This window comes from Lampetra planeri, chromosome 45 (assembly GCF_965212315.1).
Source record: "Lampetra planeri chromosome 45, kcLamPlan1.2.h2, whole genome shotgun sequence".
In the NCBI taxonomy this organism is placed as follows: Eukaryota; Metazoa; Chordata; class Hyperoartia; order Petromyzontiformes; family Petromyzontidae; genus Lampetra; species Lampetra planeri.
This window is the reverse complement of record NC_136151.1, coordinates 5,716,626-5,737,577: the sequence shown is the minus strand read 5'-3', so window position 1 is coordinate 5,737,577 and position 20,952 is coordinate 5,716,626. Positions and strand designations below refer to the sequence as shown.

The 20,952-nt window shown below is 51.1% G+C and overlaps 1 protein-coding gene across 1 annotated transcript; it reads left to right on the top strand.

Annotated features, from left to right (window-relative positions):
- Nucleotides 1-2,933: 2,933 nt before the first annotated feature.
- Nucleotides 2,934-17,202, top strand: LOC144733238 (E3 ubiquitin-protein ligase TRIM11-like). Its single transcript, XM_078615026.1, has 6 exons — nucleotides 2,934-3,649; nucleotides 3,921-4,016; nucleotides 9,136-9,369; nucleotides 10,218-10,240; nucleotides 10,993-11,096; nucleotides 16,655-17,202. Exons 1-6 carry the CDS (start codon nucleotides 3,083-3,085, stop codon nucleotides 17,200-17,202), a joined length of 1,572 nt encoding a protein of 523 aa, XP_078471152.1. The 5' UTR covers nucleotides 2,934-3,082.
- Nucleotides 17,203-20,952: the final 3,750 nt, after the last annotated feature.

Below are 20,952 nucleotides of genomic sequence, written 5' to 3'. Positions count from 1 at the left end.
AGTAATTTCGGCTTCCTTGTCCGTAATAAAGTAGGGCACTGATAAGGGGTTGACAGCTCTGCATACCCACACCATGTGCTAGATCTGAACTGTAAACAGTCAACGGCGAGGTTATTGTGAGAAAATGATGAGAAGTAAACTCTTTGGTTCTATCCGTAAAGTCACGTAGATATTTTTTACCGAAAGAACCAAAGAGTATGGATTCCTGCAGTCACGAAAGCTTCAAATCAAGAATGATATCGTCAAAGTAAAAAGTCAAATCGGTGATAAATCGCGCGTAGTGAATTGAAAGAGACATTGATGAGGCGTCAACCATTAATGTTGTACAACAGCAGCAGCTGCTGTTGTGCGTCAACGAGCTGCACCACTCGCACGCCGTTCGTCACAACGCGCTACAGACGCAGTCCATGGCGACACGGAGTCAAGGCGAAGTCGTCGCTGCACTCCGATAACAAAGAAAGCGGTGGATAAAGCAAAGCAATTTCTGGAAATCACCAGAATGTCAACAAGACGCAGGGAACTACTAACTTTTATATTTATATATACTGTAGATGTCCATAATGCAGGTTGTTTGGGTTAGATGGTTAACCCGAATAAAACTTCTAGATTTGAAGCTTTCGTAACTGCAAGGATTCATATTCTTAGGGTTTTTCGGTAAAGTCACGTAGGTAAAAAAAATAAAAAAGTAAAATAAAAATAAAAATCACGACGTTTCGGAGGCAACACAAGCTTCCGTCTTCAGGTGGAACCGTCACAGCACGACTACTGCATCAAGTAAGAAATCTGAATAAAACTGTATAATGGATATTGGTCGCGAAGGCTTTACGTGTTAAACTACTGTAGATTTGTTATGGTTATGTGTTAACTTTCATTGTACTTGCGCTACTATTATGTTTGTGTACTGTTTGTTGTTGTAACGTTCTTACCCTGTGCCCCTACTGCACATCCGTTAAAAAGAGCTTTACAGGTCACCGGATTCCTCCTGCAGTATAAATATTCAGATTCTGACGTACATCAGTCCAAAGATGCCAAATTCACATCTGTGATAATAACAAATCGCGTTTCCGGTAACTGCTTTGATCCACATTGCTCACTGTAGCTGTTGGGCTATTCGGAATGTACCACTCACTCAACAAGTGGGGGGGGGGCAACAATTTCGCATGAACTTTTACTTTAAAACATAAATACACGAAGCAAGTCAAAGCATTATAAAATCACTGTAACTGTTATTATACAATGATTAACACATTCGCGTATTATCACTGTGGGGCAGCTATAGCACGTAGTGGATTTTGCACGGAAACGTGACAATCGCAGTCGACCGAGGATATAAAATATAAACTTTAACGAAATTAAAAAAAATGATCGACTACAACCTTGTAGGCACGAAAAGCCGTATCGACATTTAACGTGGATGCAGAATAAAAACGGAGGGGGGGGGGGGGACAATGAGTACCACGGTGGCTCAGAGATGTTAACTACCTCGCCTCGTATGCAGGAGGTCGTGGGTTCGACCCCTATCCTGATGCCTGCTGCTGCTGCTGTATATTTGGAGTTGTCGGTGTCTCTCCTCCCGTGGTCGCGTGGATTTTTTTCCGCGTCCTCCGGTTTTTCCCACCGCATTTAAAAACACGCGTTCAGAGTGTGTGGCTGCTGCACGTTTCCACGTTATGAGCCACTTCGTTGAGCTGCCATTTGTGGCCAGGTCGCTTCTGAAACAGAGCTACTTAGCTCGAGTTGGGCCTTGACTGGTAAAATAAAATTTAATATTTTTGATAGAATCAGGCCAAACTCAGCGGGTCCAGGATGTAAATTATTAACATTAACAATAGGTGATGCATATATATTGTTTAGGTTATGAAGATTTACGCATAATAGGAAAATGTACAGTGAAAGTCATATAGCTAATAAGCTTAAAAGAACCACGATGTTTGTTTAGCCAGAGGCTGTTCGCTATTGTAATGCGTGAGGCCACCCACCCAGGGACCCAACCACTCAACCGCACGCCGTCCCAGCTACCCTCCCTCCCTACCTCACTGCCTGCTCGTCCACCCTTCACGCCATCCTCTTGCCCATCTGTCTCCCCTATCACCAAATAACCCACTCACTCACTCAACCTCTACCACCACCCACTCACCCGCACCTTCGATTAGCATGAATGGCTACGTACGCTGCAAAATAAGTATAACATACATACACACTCACCCACACACCCACTCACCCACACACCCACTCACCCATACACTAAACCAATCACCCACCTACACACTCACCCACACACCTTCGATTAGCACGGTTGATTAAGTATGGTGTAAAAGAAGTTCAACATACATACAACCACCATCCACTCAGGATTAAACGGTGTCGTAGGAATATAAAAAAATGTACACATGAACAAAGGATGCATGAAGCCAGTAGTTAAATATTAGTTGATAAAGGTGGAAGACGATTAAAGACTGTGAAGCTTAAACAAACAGGCCTTGCAGAGAAAAAATGAATAAAGACACAGATGGGAAAAAAGCTAGTTAACCATTACCATCAGAATGTTTGTACAAGGTGCGGGTCCACTGTGTGCAATGCACACAGCCTGACCCTTGGCCATCAATCAGCCTGTGGGACAAACCATTATCGCTGTGTCCCGGGTTACTGCTGCTGGGTTTTGGTTGTACATATATACCAATTGAGACCTGTCAAAGCTATGTATGTATGTTGAGCTTCTTCCACACCGTACGTAGCCAACCGTGCTAATCGGAAGTGCAGGGGAACGACAACTAAACACAAAAATCAGTTTTAGCTATTACACAGTGCGTGACTGTAACGCCACGTCTACACAAGTGAGCCCAGCCGCCGTGTGGAACATTCCAGGGCGTGTCTCGGGGTATTTATAACTTAACCGCAGGTGAAGTCAAGTTCATTTCCTTGTTTGTCTCCGCGGTGTGAGCTGCTCACACAGCGTCTCCTGAACAGAACACACCTCGTCAATGGTAATCAACATCTCAAGTTATTATAAACATAAAGCATTTTTGGTTAAATATATTCTCTGAGCCACAGTGAGTAACTATTTTGGGTGCATCCTCGGGTCATGGCGAGCGCAGCTCCCGCTGAGAAAGTGGACCGTGAGTTGACCTGCTCCATCTGCCTGGACACGTTTGACTGCCCCTCCACGCTGAGCTGCGGCCACTCGTTCTGCCTCCAGTGCCTGGAGGATGTCTGGAAGGAGACAGACTCCTACTGCTGCCCGCAGTGCCGCAAGACCTTCCCTCGACGGCCCCAGCTGACCAGGAACGTGACACTCGCCAACCTCATAGAGCAGCTGCGAGTGACTGAAACCATAGCTGTTGCTGCTGGTGTTGTTTTCTGTGACAACTGCCCAGAAGGAAAGACACCTGCAGTGAAGACCTGCCTCAAGTGTGAGATGTCCTTCTGCACGGAGCACCTCGCGCCTCATCTGGAGAGAGCGAAGTTAAAGGACCACGTCCTGGTTTCACCAGATGTGAACCCTGAAGCACGCAAGTGCAAGAGGCACAAAGAGGAGCTCAAATTCTACTGCAAGCAAGACCTCAGTCTAGTGTGCAGGGACTGCATCATCGCAGGAGACCACACGGGTCATACGTTCATCACACTGGAGGATGAGCATCAGACACGGAAGGTGAGGCTCGCGTGGGTTGAGTTGGAGCCACTCAGGAGCGAACAATACCATGACCTGAACCCATAAGAGTGCTACAACAACATCTCATTAAATAAAAATCATCAGGGTGGGATGATTCTCTTTTCACGCTCTTTTTTTTTCAAGCTGACTTCCTTGGACTCTTTTCAGGTTTTGTCATAGAACGATCACTGTGGGGGGTTCCATGTGGAGTGGGGCTGAGAGGGAGCCGCATAGGAAGTTGAGCCTCCTTTGGTGGCTTCGTCTCTTACAGAATGGAGTCGCAGCGGAGACGCGAGCGGTGGAGGAGAAGAGGAAGAAGGCGGAGGCGTCCATGGTACGGATGAAAGCCGCTCGCAAGGACGTGCAGGTACCACACATGGCCTTTGTTACCCTGTTATCTGGGCTGTGATTATCCCTGTCAGGACAACTCCGTAGATTCAAGTAAACTTTGTTTGTCTTGAGTTAGTGTGTAATTACTGTGCAGGATATTGCATTATTATGGCTATGGGGGCTTGAAATATCAATGAAAAAAATGCAACTCGAATTACTTGCAACGGGTGAGATAAAATAACGCAGTATGGAGCAACGACTGCATTGAATTAGAAACTAGAAGTTAAACGAGTGAATATAAGAGGAAATGACAGGAAATCGGCTGTTAAATGCTAGAATAAACACAAGAGACGCGACTTCAAGAGAGTACAAGGAATGCTAGAAAACATTTTTGCTCTCATGACACGCACCCAATTCTCAAGCAGACATAACATAGAGTCTGACTATTTCAAACATTTAAAATAGAATTTGCAGAATACATGAATTCATAAAGATCCCATCGGCTCCACAGTCTTCTGGGAGTGCATCATTTTAGCAGCATTGATTCTGTAGAGGAAATACTGGACTTGTTTATACATAAAACATTTTCTTTGTCTGACAGATCCATATCATATAGAATCCTGGTCTATAACACCTAGCAGTTAACCTGCGTTAATTCAAGCGAGCCTGACTGCTGATGCCAAAACCGGTCCAGAGTTTGCTTGGACTAAATGAATACAGTTATGCTAGAATTATACAATCCAAAAAGGCCACCGGGCCAATAGATTGTGTAAAAAATACTTTTATTGTTGATGTGGAGAGACAGATCTATGAGGAAGGCGACTTGTGTGCTTATCTATTTTGTTAATAATTTACAGATCCTCACCAATACACTTCTAGACAAGGCTTCCTCACATTGTGATGATCATTGAGGCTAGTTGGCCATACTTAGTTGTGCAGGTCTGTGTGGGTTGCTGAAGTTAAAATCCAGAACTGGTTCATATCTCACTCATCACGCAGCTCTCTAATCATTTTGGAGAGTGGAAGCCCAGCCTAGGCTGAGAGGCAAGGACATTCCAGTAACGTGAGGTAGTAGCAGTGGCATGGAAGGACGCATCACAAAACCAAGTTTTAATAAAATAGATTTTGTAGGAATAGGGAGATACTTTTGAAGCTGCGACTGGGAATTTTCAGAGTTAGGAGGTCCTTACATATCTGTAGTGAGTCACTTCGGAGACACTAATAGTAGGAGGCACACTCGTGTATTCCAGCCATCACAGGTACAGGGGATAACTATACTCGGGTCAGGACAGCGGGCACACTGCTTGACCAACAACGCTGAGGAGATGAAGACGGGAACGAAGACTTGCATAGCATGACGGGTTCCATTCCAGACGACAGCTCCGACCCAGAGTCAGGGCCTCCGTTTTATCCCCCCCAGCGTGGCCTGGCTCCGCCCTTGGCCACGCCCCCTTCTGGAACCTACCAGAAGGTTCCCGGGCTTCACCTCACGTGTCCCTTCTGTCACCTTTGCCCTACATCCCTTTCCCCAGCCTATCACTTGCCCTGCTGGCAGACCGGGCTGCTACACCCACAGATCCCCCTCTCTGCCAGTAACCAGCGCTACATGCCCTAGTGACCCATTATAGGTCACTACATCACCCCCCCCCCCCCCCCGTGAAAAAAACAGCTGTCCCGGCAGACCTCACGAGTCAAATAACGAGAACAATAAATAACCGGAAAGATAGAATAGAAAAAAAAATCTCCAACACATGGCAATAAACCAAGCCCCCAGAATATACACAACCCCCAACGACCATCAGCATGTCGCAGCCCACGAGCACAGAATGGACCCCAGTTCAACCAATAGCTACAGCCCAGCTCGCATCTGTGACTACCCGCCAGACGGCATTGAAATAAATAGGATGACTGAAGGCGGATTATTTTAAACTAACAGTTGTGGAACGGGTCCTCATCGCCGGGCCCCCAGGTGGGACATGAGCAGGTTTCCCGGTGACCCCGGGGGACATGTTGAAAATGGCCTAATGGGCGCGGCCTCTCCCGGTGAAAGAAGATGGAGGGGACGAAGAAGAGGAAGTTGGTGGCGGTCGTTCCACCCTCCCTGGCCGGCTTTTAGACGGCGCAACTGATGTTTCTGTGGGTGTCAGGTGTTGGGATATTGTGGGCGGAAGAACAGAAATCCGCTGAAGCATAACCTCCGTGGCCGTACAACTGGGCTCGTCGGACACATCAGACACCCGGCTTTTGGGGAGTGGGGATGAAACGACCTCGCAAGGTGGGAAATCAGGTTTCAGCCGCAACGGATGCACGTACCAACACCTGCGACCTACCTGGATTCGTACGCAGTGCAGCCTCATGACCGCAATCACCTAACCCAGGCCCCGCCATGGCCTATACAATTTAGGGGATGTGCCCAGGGGCACCTGGGGGCAATGTAGGTTTCCGGAACCGAATTTCCTTGCTTCCGTAAGTTGCGTGAAGGTAAGGTGCATGGGTATGGGCACAGCGACCTTTTTTTTTCTCGGCTTCATGTTCAACTGGGCCTCCATTGGGAGGGGTCACATTCGCTCCCATACATAGGGAAAAAGGGGGAGAACCCGGTAGAGGCATGAGGGACCATTCTGTACGCCATGAGAACATCCGGAACATGTATATCCCAATCAGACTGCGCCTCGTTAACTTGTTGGCACAGCATGGATGTGAAAGTCCTGTGCAAGCGCTCTACCATCCCGTCAGTCTAGGGATGGTAGGGCAATGTCCGTATTTTATTTGTGGCCAGTGAATCGCACACCTCCTTTAACAACTTAGAAGAAGAATTTCGACCCTGGTCCATAGGAGATGTTCCAGGGCCCCTTTATCCAACACATACCCATGAAGGAACGCATCCGTGATGGACGCAGCCAATTGATATGGCAGAGACCATGCCACCGGCCACCAGGACAGGTACGCCACCTCGATGAGCAAAATCGTATTTCCCCTCGGAGTGGTGAGAAATGGCCCGAGGATGTCGAGGGCAATGAGCTCATTAACACGGGACACCTCGATAGACTGCAATGGTGGGCTTGCCTGCCTTGGCAGGAGCTTCCGGCGAGCGCATTCAAGACATTCTTTAAGCACAATATGGACATCCTCCAACATCTCGGGCAAAAAGAAGTTGCGCTTTGAGGTTGATAAGATCTTCTGTACCCCAAGGCGGCACGATGATGCAGTAACGATGCACCTCTACGTCCCACCTCATCAGAAGCCCATCCCGGAAAACCACGAGGGACATTCCCTGCGGTCCCTTTATACCCCTCGTCGTTCTGACACGGCAACACAATTTTATCAGGGAGGCGTCCTCCGCTTGTAGGCGTCCCCGTTCCAGAGTGCACGAGACCAATAATTTTGTCGCAAGCGACGGTTGATGCAGTTGGTGGAGCATCCACTGACGCTACGACAGTGTCTTGAAATCCTGCACCTGCAAGTTTTCAATGGCTGGCACCCATCAAACACGCACACTGGCTCTTTGGCAGCAATTGCGAGAGTGCGTCCGTGTTACAGTGGCATGTACCCTTTCTGTAGGTGACTGTAAACGAATAATCCTGCAAAATGTTTAACCATTGGGAGAGTTGTCCTATGGCTGGTCAACTCGCAGCACATATTGAAGAGCCGCATGATCTGTGCGTACAACAAACTCTCTACCTTAATGGTACGGATGGTATTGCTGCACAAAATTAACAATAGCCAACAATTCGCCGTGCGTCACACAATAACGCTGCTCTGCGGGGGACAATACACGGCTCCCATAAGCGCTCACACTCTCTACCCCACCGGTGTCACTGACATCCGTGTCCACAAATGGCAAGGAAAAATCGGGGTACTGAAGGGGAGGTGCGTTAACAAGCCATCATGTAGCGCAACAAATGCAGCCTGTTCCTCCTTTTCCACCAAAATTTTTAGACTTTCGCAGTAAGAGCGTGGAGCGGTTTCGCGATCGTCGCAAACCTTGGCACGAAGCAGCAGTAATACGACGCGAACCCAACTAAAATGCGAACTTCACCCACCGACGTGGGGGTTGGCCATGTGTGCAGTTTTGTCAGGGTCCGTGGCTATCCTGGACTCGCTAACAATGTGACCCAAGTAGCGAACTGATCTTTGCAAGAGGAGACGTTTCTGCATTGCGACTGCTGCCAATAGTTGGTCCAGCTATCCCGCCACCTAGCTCCACCCCTCCATGATTTGTGGCTGCTATCGTTCGGCCCCTTCTCTCCTGTTGACCGGGACCCCGCTTCCCGGGGCTGACTGAAGGGGGGTCTCCTCCTTGTCCTCTCCCTTGTCTCAGGTGGATTTTTCTTCCGGTTATACCGTGACACGATGATACCAACCCCACTTCTGACACCAGTTGTATCGACTGCAGGAGACACTGCTTTTGTGATGATCTTTATTGAAGACACGTTCACTTGACAGGAGAAGACCCCGACTCCAACAGCAGCCTCGAGCCTCTCCTCTCAACCCCTTTTATCCCCAGCGTGGCCATTCCTTGACCTTTGGCCACGACCTTCTCTAGAACCTTCTGGATGGCTCTCGGCCCCTGACTCGCACCTGCTCCCTTCTATCACTTGGCCATAGCCCCAATTCTCGATCCTTCTCATACACCCCATATCCTTCCCCTGTCTGTCCCTTAACCTGTCATTACCCCTTGTGGCCCCTAGTCTCTTCCTTTGCTAATTCCCCTGTCATAAACCCTGTGACCGCTAGTCCCCTGTACTGTCTTTACACATATTAGGCAGTTTTGTTCAAAAGAACGTTTTAGGATTAAGGTATCCGGGAGGGACAAACTAGAGGTGATACAGAGGTTGCAATCGTGCATTGATATGAAGGCATCAAGGTCAAAGTGGGCGGCCAGGTGGTATGATGGAACAAGAGGCTAGGTGGTCGATGATTTCACAGGAGTCAAAGATGGGGAGTATGGCGGATTGGACTCATTACAGACCATATGATCAATGTGAAGGACAAGATAACACCTAGATACTTAAAGTTATTGACCTGTTCAATGGGAGCCCAACGACAATGTCGAGGCAGGCAAATCTAGGTTTGAAGTATCCAGAAAACAATGTGACTTTGGTCTTTACAGAGTGGTATATGAATTGATGTGATCTATTGCACGCCCCTTGCAGGATTCCATGGTCCAGACCAAGGCTTGCATCTCAGGCGAGTTCACCCGCATGAGGGCGATGCTGGATGAGGACGAGAAGGCAGCTCTGGACCGTGTGGACATGAAGGGGCGTGAGCTGCTGTCCCAGATCGAGGAGAACATCGCTCATTACCAGCGCGAGATCAGCGACCTCCAGGCAGCAGCAACGCGCCTGCGCGCTCTGCAGGAGGAGAGGGACTCGCTCTCATTCCTGCAGGTAGAGCGCTCACGGAGCCAGGGCGAGTGGCCCAGTTTGCGTATATTCATTGAGTTTTTTAAAACGTGGCACATGTGATGCAACTCAACGCACAGGATAACGCATCTTGCATTGTCAATACAATGTATAGCCCATGCGTTCTGAAATTAAATGGAGAATAACGTCCACCGACGTAGATTTATATATTCTGATAAAAATATAAATTGCTGATGAAATTCCAATTCATAAATAAATGATTAACACGCAAATCCCTTGAGTTAATTGTTTGGTAATGTATGCAGACGTTGGCATTAAAAACTGTAACCACATGGTCCTGTAATGTACAACAGATTAAGGCTACTTAACACTACATTTTTATTATTCACATAACCAAAGGTAGACCAACCATCAGTCATGCTGAAAATAGAAGTGCTTTTAATTTCAGGAAATCCCGGGGGCTTTGTTTTTCAGCACTGACTGCTGATGAGTCCAATGCGGAGATTGCCTGCTTCAACAAATGTTAACCCTGTTAAATTATCGACTCTGCTAACACGACGGTCTGGGTGTAATTCACCCTCACAGAGTGTACTTATTTAGAATGTTGGTTCATAATTACTGCCAATCGATATCAAGTCCTATGGACGCCTCTTCCCGTGACATCGGGTACCGAGTGGCAACGGTTTGAGAGGCCACAACTTGCTGATGAAAACCATCGAGTCCGAACGAGTTCATGGCTTTGTCTTGTTTACAACCAACAACACTGGAATACGTGAATGGCTGAGCGCACCCTCATTGCGTTTACCAATCACCGTGTGGTTAACTTGGCTGGAGGTGAACTGATTCGAGCCCCCTATGTCTGACTCCTGCAGGTTCATCTGAAGGAAGCAAACCGGTATGGACTCATAAAGTCACACAGATTAACACACGGGGTGACGCCGTGTGTGGGACATGGATTTTCTGATGACGATGACGTGTGTGATGATGATGTGTGGTATGATCCTGTGAGTGATGGTGTATGTTGATGCTGTGTGATGATGTTGTGCGTGATGATGATAATGTGTGGTATGATGCTGTGTGAGATGATACTGTATTATGGGACCTTTTTGCCAGTATTAGAGTATGAAAAATTAAAATATATTTTACCCTTTCTGGCAATAAAACAAGTGTTAAGATGTTCAAACAGCAATAGATACCTTTGACAAGGAATCAAGTCTGCATTCACCACACATACTTGTGATGAACCTGCAAACAAACATGCTCACTGTTTGCCTTTTGGCGTTCTCTGGTCTGATACTGGTGAGACTATGCCATAAAGAAGTCTGTCTCTGTTCTAGGCCAATCAGTTGCAAAGACATTGCATCATCTATAATTATAAGAGAATGTTTGTTTGGATGTTCACCACAAGTACGTGTGGTTAATGCAGATTTGATTCCTTAAAAAAGGTATATATTTGGTGTTTGAACATCAAAGCACCTAGTTTATTGCCAGAAAGGGCAAAACCTATTATTTTTCATGAGATGATGCTGTGTAAGACACGGGTTGTGTGATGATGCTGTGAGTGATGATGCTGTGTGATGATGCTGTCTGTGTTGGTGCTGTGTAAGACACGGGCTGTGTGAGTCACTGCTGGTTATGGTCTCACAGGAGAGACGCTCAGAAGGGATCTCCACCCTCATCTCCCAGTGAAGAAGAAATAACCTCGATCAGTGTCCTGCAGGGAGCTGTGGTCAACCTGCTGGCATTCATGTGTGAGTTTCACAGACTCTTGCTACGTGTGCATCTGTTATTGTGTGTGCGGAGAGGTAATGTAGTGGTTAGTGCGCTGTGCTACGAACCTGGCATACCGAGTGTGAATCCCGCTCAAGGCCAACACCACTGATGGGTTATCTGAACCGGTCCTGGACCTCCCGTAGGTCGACTCAGCCTCAAATGAGTACCTGGTGCGGTGTGTAAACATCTTAACTGGGGAGATAAAGGGGGCCTGATGTGGTGCTGGCCACTCACCCCCTCATATGCTGTACGGGCCTTAATAGGTGCTTACTAACAGCACTTGCCCCAAAAATCTGTTGAGGATATATGGGGATATCGTGTTTTTGTAATAGTCTATAGATCTATTTTGAACTTCTTTCACACCAACCGTGCTAATCGGAGGTGTATGGGTGTATAGATGAGCGAGAGTGAGTACGGATGTCCAGTGAAGATGGGATGGTTTGTGCACTTAGCTACGAACATTGTCACCAACAGGCTATTCACGGCCATGGCTAACATCAGTGATGAGTGGATTCAGAACCAATTTTGGAGCTCTCTTAGGTCCACTCAGCCTTAATGAGTACCTAGTACTTATTTTAAACATCACCATTGCAGACTACAAAGGCTGCCTGTAGGATTTGTATGGTTCAATGAAAAAGACTATAGATTTTAGAACAAGATCAAGGCACTTTTAGGAATCTTATGGTTGATTATTAATACCCAAGGATCAATCATCCAGAGTAAGAGACTTTTAGAAGTCTTAGGCTTCATGTTAACAGTTTGATGCACAGAGAGTCAAACTAAGGCGCTTTTATTATTCTTAGGTTCCCCAGTTAATGGCTGAGGCTCACAGAGCCAGACTAAGGCATAACCATTGTCAGTCTTGTCTATCACTATCTTGATTTGAAGCTTTCGTGACTACAAGAATCAATACACTTTGGTTCTTCCGGTAAAGTCACGTAGGTAGAAAACATAATAGATCACGATGTTTCGATTGCAACAACAAGCGACCGTCTTCAGGTGAGAGAATCAGACTGCTGTGGACGAGGCATTATATTGACCCTAGAGGGGGGGTAGGGAGGGGGGGTTGCGGCCTTGTCCACGGCAGTCTGATTCTCTCACCTGAAGACGGTCGCTTGTTGTTGCGATCGAAACGTCGTGATCTATTATTTTTTCTACCTACGTGACTTTACCAAAAGAACCAAAGAGTTTGTCTATCACTACACTCTACGTGCAAACATAAATATTACGACTATAATGTATTCATTAGACAATATATAGCACACACTAGTGTATTTCACTATTACATGAGCTCCATTGATATTACACGTCTGTATTATCAAGTGAGGATACTGTTTGCCAAAGTAACCATTGTAGCAGATTAATATATTAGGATATATATTTTCTATAATGGTTGTCATCATCAGACCCGGGCCAGACTATATCACTGTTGTGATACATAGGGTTAATTGTTAATGCTGTAGGCTCCTAACCAGACTAAGGAAGCCTAAGGATTATCATTATTCATTCATAATGCTTCAGGCTGCTATATCCCTACTAAGGCACAGTAAGGATTATTGGGCTTCAATATTAAGGAAGTCACGGGGCAGACCCAGGTGCCACAGGTCGACTGACTGAGATGACTGGCTGATGCACCACCTGTGCCCCCTACTGTGCCAAATTGCTGTGCTGTCGCCACCCGGCGCTCCGCTCGTTGTTGTGAGCATCGCTTCTCCACCCTCTGTTGTTGTTGGAGGGCGAATGCCTCCAATTGCCCAGTAGCGTCCTTCACGAGCCTCCTCCACAGAAGCCGATCTTGACACCGCTGGTACTAGTCATCGGCAAGACCACTCAGCTCCATGTCCTCCTGTACCACATCACTCCATCTCTTCTCTAGCCCGTTAAGCCCCCTCGATCCACACGAACAAAAGCTGTTTGGGCATGCGGTGATTGGGCATGCGGGCTACAATTGCTCAGCCAACACAGCTTTGCATGCGGGAGGAGCTCACCAATGGGACTTTGTCCAGATCTTTCAAGGATCTGTGAGCACACAGTCTGGCCTGGTTAAACCCAGGATTGATCATAGGCAGGCCAGCCTAAATGTTTTTAACCGGTGAAGATGTTCCATTAGGGGGGTCCACGTTTCGCAAGCTTAGAGAAAGGAGAGTATGACTGTGGCCAAGAAGACCTGAAGCTTCGTGCGGAGCGGCAGACCAGGTAGCTTCCACACAGCATTACGCAACCGATGAACAGATATTGCCGCTCGACTGATTCGGAGTGAGACCTCTGCTGTTAAACTGAAGCCGGTCATAAGCATACTGCCCAGGTATGGGAAACTCTCCACTCTCTCCACAACTGCCCCATCACCGATTGGGAGTTGTGGGGGTGGAGTGCCCGATAGTACAAAATACCCAGGCAGGTGCTTGGTTTTGGTGGGGCTGATGGTAAGGCCCCACGTCTTAGTGGTACACTCCAGTTTCAGCAGCAGCGCCTCCAACTCCTCCTCTGAGTGAGCCGCAATTACCAATGTCGTCGGCATACATAACGTGGTTGACCGATAGGGAGCTATCCCTTGACCGCACCCGGGCATCCATCAGCCTCCCAATGTATCTGTACAAGATGGAAATTCCTCAGCTACTAAAGGCTTCACGAACTACGTGGTCGAAATAGATGTTAAATAATGTTGGAGCCAGAGGACATCCCTGCCACACCCCAAGGTGTACAAGGAATGGCTCAGGCTCCCAGCCACGTAGTTTTACCCGGGCCTGCTCACCATTATGAAGGTCTTTAATGAGCATGAGCTGAGGGTCAGGGACTCCGAAAGCACGAAGAACAATCCAGAGCCCAGGCCTACTGATGGTATTATAGGCCTGGACCAGGTCAATAAAGCAGAGATGTAGGTCTTGTTGGAATTCCCTACACCTCTGCTGTAGCAGACGGACACAAAATCTGTGCAAGACCGCCCTTTCCTGAAACCGCATTGGGGTTCCACAAGCCTCTCCTCAGCGTGCCTAGCAAGGCGATGTTGAATAATCCTTGCCAGGCACACTGAGGAGTGAGATGCCCCTGTGGTTGTTACAATCTGTGCTGCCCCCCTTCTTAAAGAGGGGGACCACCAGGGTATCCTTCTAATCCTGCGGAACTGGTCCAGTGGCCAAGACTGTTGTTATGCCATGTAGGGCAGTCTGCGCACAAACGCCACCCCTTCCTCAGCATTTCGCTTGGGAGATCATCTCTGCCCGGTGCCTTTCCTGGTCTCAGTCTCTGGATCGCCTTCAGTACTTCCTCAACGGATGGCATCTCATCCAGCCACTCACAGGGGGTGACTTCCTCCTCCAATATTTGAGGGACCGCAGCCTCAGCAGGGTCATCCCCACTTTGTCTCATGATGTTTTCCAGGCTGAGGGATTCCCCCTTCCCCAGGACCTCACATAAATGCTCAGCAAATCTGCAAACCTGTTTCTGGAGGTCGGAGATTGGATCACTGTTCTTTCCCTTAATGATGGTAATAGGTATGGCACTGCAGGTTACTTTTTTGATGGAGTTAATAGGGATTTGTGATCGCGGGTCATTGAAGCAGACTCCATCTCCTCAGTAACCCGCGACCACCACCCATCCTTGCAGCGCCTCATGGCTCTCCGAACCTACGAGTGAAGGCTGCGGTAATTCTCCTCATTCTCTGACGTGGGATGCTGTAGACGATTAGAGTGGGCCTGTCGCTTTTTCTCAACCATCCTGAACACCTCCTCTGTCAGCCAGGGTCTCTGAGGAGGTCTCAACCGCGTACCCAAAGCAGCCATTGCAGTTGCATGAGTCACAGTCCTAAACCTCGCCTATTTTCCCTCGACATCAGGAGGAGTTGTGGACGATTCCAACCCCAGCCGCAAGCGATGATGAAATTGTCGCTTGCAACTCCCATCAGCTAGCTGAGACCAGGCCACCTTATGTTGGAATGGGGTCCTGGGTGTACACCCACCACCGGAGTAGAAGAATGGCAGGCACATCTTTCAGATGACAAGTCGATGGTCAGAGGGCAGATCAGCTCCATGGTAGGTCCTGGAATCAAGGACATGGGTTCGCATCCGTTGGTCCATCACTATGTAGTCCAGCAAATGTTCTTACTTGGACCCGGCATGCATCCATGATGTTGTGTGGATGCACCGATGCCGGAACAGCGTGTTGGTAATTACAAACCCATGGGCAGCACACACACATGCACAATTACTAGATTCTTAGGATAAACTACACTATGTAACACAATTTTTGTTTCTGGGTAGTAAGTGTTATTTCGTAACTGCGTATGCCTAAAAAGTATAGAAAATTGCTATTATTCCCCACAAACTTGGCTTTTGTGACCAGGACAGTGATATTTTGAAATTTACCTATTTTCAATGAGAAAACAGGCGAATTTGTGTCTTTTGCTTCACATAATGTCAGAAAAAAAAACATATGAAACAAATTAAAATGTGTTTATACTAAAGTAATGCAAACATGACAACATAATATTTAGAAGTGAGCAGTTTTTCGAGATTTACGATTATACTGTAAATAACTTTCATGAATTAGCCCCCAAATGTAGTCTCCCATCATGTTCTCGTTATACTGTCCTTGTTAGCGTCGTTCAAAGCCATGTATATCCTGGTGGAAACGCTCGCCTTGCTCCTCCGAGTACGCTCCAATGTTCTTCTTAAATTTATCAAGATGAGCATCAAGGATATGGACTTTGAGAGACATCCTACAGCCCATAGTGCCGTAGTTCTTCACCAGTTTCACCCAGCTCCACACCAGTGGTGAATCATCTCAACTGGTCATGGGCCTCCCCTGGGTCGACTCAGCCTCGAATGAGTAGCTGGTGCGGTGTGTAAATGTCACCACAGGGAAGACAAAGGTGGCCGGGCGTGGTCCTGGCCAACCCCACCCCCTTGTGTGCCGTGTCAGCCTTCACCTGTGCTTACCAAAAGCACTTGCTCCTACAGTTTATTAAAGGTTATATGGGAGATCTTTGTGTTTGTTGTATACACACAGACGCTACGGCAGTGTTGATATCCACGCTGCTGCTGCTGCAATCCACTGCCACCCACGTGCGCTACCGCACAGAGCGCCCGCAGTGCGCCCCACCTCTTCACATCTCAGAACGCCCAGCAGGGGTTGGGCCTGGGTAGGGCTCGCATGGGCGGCCACCACCGTGCGTAGCAGGTGCTATAGGCTGCGGGGCTACGTGGTGGGCAGCAGATGGCAGGGCAGACAAACGCACTGCTGTACTGTATTTGTGCTCACGCCAGCTGTGCCGCCTGCCTTCGCCAACGCGCGGTGACCGGCGTGGTGAAGTATGGTCAAATATCCCCCGCGACCCGCACGGTATAGGGAGGATCTCATAAAGCAGTAGACTGACAAAGTGCCGTTGCATATTATCACACCGATAGCTACGCATTACAACGTTATCTTATAATTTTCATTATGAATTGCTCTATGGAAATGTACATGCGTGTTAGTGCACGAGTGCTATTGTTATAGTGGTGCTGTTGTTACATGGCTATTGTGATTATTGTTACTGCAGACGGACGGTCACCGGCTCTGGACCAAAACTCGGCTCACAACCTCCTCCAGATTTCCTCGGACCTCAGGACGGTGACACGGACTGCTGTCTCCCAGGGTTGCCCCGATCACCCACACCAGTTTGATGTCTATGTACAAGCCCTGTGCTCCGAGAGCTTCTCGTCGGGTCAGCACTACTGGGAGGTGGATGTGGCGGGTGCGGCGGGGGGCTGTGTGGTTGGGGTCGTGTACGGGACGATCGCAAGGAAAGGGAGTGGTGGCGAGTGCAGCCTGGGAGAGAACGACTCATCCTGGGTTTTATTTAAAAATAACTACAGCTGCCACTTGTGGCATGGTGGTGTACGGACCTCAGTGCCGGTGAGAGATCCTCCCCGGAGAGTCGGGTGTCACCTGCACTGGGAGGCTGGGCTGCTGTCGTTTTACCACGCAGACTCCATGGAGCTGTTGCACTCCTTTCACCACTCGTTTAGTCAACCGCTCTACCCCGCACTGTGTGTGTGGGGTGTTAGTGACTCAGTGAGGATTCTGGATTTGAGTCGTGCGTCCTGAGATCACGGAGTGTGAGCAGCACAGAGAAACGGGCACAACGCACAGACTAATGCACACAAAGACAGATCCCCAGTGTAGCCCGCTTATTGCCCAACTCGAGCATTGTATTCTCACCAGCCGTGTCTCAACAGGAGCTTCACCTTCCGCCCCCTACTCCACACCCCCCGCCCCCTGCATCTCTCCTCCCTGGCTCCTCCCCCCCCCCCTCTTACCTTATGTAGAGGAGTAGTAGAGGGTAGTGGCGTCATGTGCGCTGTCTGGTGCGATGGCGTCACGGGACGTGGAGTCATACGCTCTGGACGGCACACACGACGACACAGCCTCCTCGAGTATAAAGGGGGGACCCCGTGATGTAAGCAAGGTCGTAGCTGGAGAGTATGGTTGGAGTAGGGGTGGAACGGGGAGCGAAGGGCAAGAGGGTAGGAATAGGGGTTAGAACAGTGTCAGGGCTGGACGTGGCTGTGCTCCTCGATCGGCCGTGTTGGCTGATCCCACAGCCGGTGCAGAGGAGACAGCACAGGGCAGCCGGCTGTGTCAGGACCCAGTGGGAGTTAGCCCGGGACCCCTAACCCCTGGGAAGTGATTCACCCCCCTGTAATCCCGATCCCTTAATAAACTTACGGCGGAAGCCCTTAACTCACCTCCGTCTCCGAGTGAGTCGTCCGCAAGCTCTCTACAACTGGTGTTAGAAGTGTTACGCCATCACCACAATGTCAATAACGGGCACGCGGCATAAGAACCCATCGATGGGACGATTGGAGGGTGCTGACGGTGGAGAGGAGGCTCCAGTAGTGACCCCGGAGCCCAGGACCCTGGTGAAGGTCCCCATAGAGAGGAGTGGGTCGGAGCGGGAGGAGTCGGCGGCCGGGAGTGCCAGCTCGTCGCCGCCGGTGGCCGCCCGGCCAGAAATAGCCACTATGTTGGCTGCGACGCAGCCAGCGGCGGCCATGTTGGCTCAGGAGCCGCATGCGGCTGCCACTATGGCTGCGACGCAGTGGGCGGCGGCCATTGTTGCTGGGACGCCGCAAGTCGACGCCATGGCTACCGCCGCGTCTCTCCGACCGGCGCTGCCGGGGTTTCTCAGCACGCTGCGCCTGCGGGGCCAGCCACCGGCGACGACGCGGCTCCACATCGAGCTATGCCCGCTGGGGGGGCCCCAGGTAAGTACGCGCGTGCCGTCTTCGCCGGGCCGCCGGGGTGTGCAGCAGCTACCGCCGCTGCCCCGTACATCGCTGCACCGCCGGAATGGGCCGCAAGGGTGCTGCCGCGGCTCCGCCCATCGCCGCGCTCACGGGGCCGGCCACTGGCGATGCTGCGGCTCCGCACCTCGCTGTGCCTGCGTCCCTTGCCGTGGATGCCGCCGCGGCTCCGTTTTATACCGCCGCGACTACGGTGTGGGACAAGGAGGCCGCAATGCCGCCTCCCCTTGCCAAGTCGTGGGAGGTTGCCGCGGCTGCGCCCACGGCTCCGCACCTTGCCGCGCCGGCGGTGTGGGCCGCGGGGCCGCTACAGGGCCCTATCATACCGCCGCGACTACGGTGTGGCCCGGGGAGGCCACAACGCCGCCGCGTCTTCGGCGTGGTCCCTCGCCGCGTCGCGGGAGGTTGCCATGGCCGGGCACGCCGGCACCGCGCCCCCGCCCATCACCGCGGGCGCCGGGCCGGTTGCCGGCGAGGCCACGGCCACACACCTCACCGTGCCTGCGGGGTGGGCCATGGACGACACCGCGGCTTCATACCCCGCCGCTGACAGGTGGGTCACGAAAGCTGTGGCGCCTCCACACCTCGCTGCGTCTACGGCGTGGCCCGCGGGGGCCGCCGTGGCCACGCATGCCGACGCATCTACAAGGTGGGTAACGGGTGTCGAGTCCCCGCACCTCGCCTCGTCCGCGGCGTGGCCCACAGGGGCCGCAGCACCACCGCACCTTGCCGCGTCTTCGGCATGGCCCGCGGGTGCCGCAACGCCGCCGCACCACGTCTCGTCCACCGGGGGGCCCGCGGGTGCCGCTTGGCTTTCACACCTCGCGGTGCGCGCTGCCAATGGCTGCGCCGGTTACCCCACGTTGCGCCGTTTGTCACAGGTCGGAAGCGGGCGCTTCCGACCTGCTTGGACGAGAGGGCTCTGCAAGCCTTCAAGTCCATCCCTCCGGCCGATCGGGCTATGCATACAGCGGCCTATATCCAAATGGCCAACGTTTTTGAGCCGCCGTCCTGCACGCAGCTGAAGTTCTCGCTGTGGCGGCGGGAGGAGGGGGAACTGCCGCTGGCATTCAGCTGCTCGCTCCTGGCCCTGGTGCAGTCTGCATTCCCTGACCTGCACGGCAGGGTGCTTGATTCTATGGCATTGGAGAGGCTGCTTGACCTGGTAAGGGAGCTAGGAATTGTTCTGTCGATCAACAATGATCAGCAGATCACATCCTTGGTGGTTGCCAAAAACATTCAGGCGCACCTCTCCCTCCGCCAACGGCCTCTCATGGCGGTGTGCGTGGGGGTCCCAGCGCCGGACGGGGGAGCCGCCTCTCAGAGGGTGGACACCCTCGCGGCCTTGGCGATGCCCGATCGTCGCGGAAGGGGGGCGGGTGGTCGTCGTCCGGAGCAGCGGGGCCGGCCAGGACCTTCCCGTCCGCAGGAGGCGGCCACAGTGGCTTGCTTCCGCTGTGGTCAGCGGGGCCACATTGAGCGGGGCTGCCGTAATGCCCCTGGGGCCTTCGGAAACGGGGCTCCACCTCCTCCCGGACCCTCGCCAGCATCGGGCCCAGGGCCCCAGGCGAGTCGCGACGCCTCACTCGCGCGGCCGCTTCCTTCACCTCATGCATCTAGCGGGGCTAGGGCCCATCGTCATGGGGTTGTCCTTGAAGAGTCGGGTGCACCATCGTCATCACCCGCTCAATGGCCCAGACAGACCCGCCACTGGGATGCGCTTGCGCATCGGATGGTGGCGGCAGCTGCCGGTTCCTCAGTGGTGGCGGGATACGTGCAAGGGGTGCATGTTCGCCTCCTGGTGGGAGGCGTCGGCCACCATTATTTTGGAGGCCATTTTCGGGCTGCTACCCCGCAGCGTTGATCCGTTAAGGCCGGTTCGTGGGGCTTGTGTCGCCGTGAACGGCGGCAGTTTGGGCATCTTGGGCCACGTTGTAGCGTCGGTTTGGGTTGACGAGATTGAGTTGGCCAGGCTTATTTTGGTCTCCAGGACCTTGGCAGTGCCATGCCTCTTGGGGACCGACTTTTTGTCTAGGATGCCCATCCGAATTCTCGTTGACCAGGGCTGCGTGGAAATGCCGTCAGGGAGGCGGCAGCAATTCCTACAATCGCCTACCGTCCTGTCTCCCTTGGTCACCAGTGTACGGGCCTTGAATAAAGCGGCGGTGACCATACCGCCGGCGTCACAAATCCTGCTACCCCTTAGGTTGCGCAGACCGCTTGAAATGGGCTCCACGGAGACGGGTATCCTCTGTTCCCCGTCGAGATACTTTTCAAGACGAAGGGGTTGGTGGGCGCCTTGACAGCCGTGTCGGGGGGGCAGGACCTTTTTAGCCCAGCGAAATAAGATCATGTTCCGTCTGGGCTGTCACTGAAATGTTGGCGGCGGACATCATCTCCCCATCTACTAGCCCTTGGGGTGCCCCCATTGTGCTAGTCAAGAAACAGGACAGGAGTCTCCGGTTTTGCGTCGATTTCCCTAGATTGAACAAGATCTCGGTGGCTGATGCATATCTATTGCCTCGCATTGATGATTCCCTGGACACCCTCT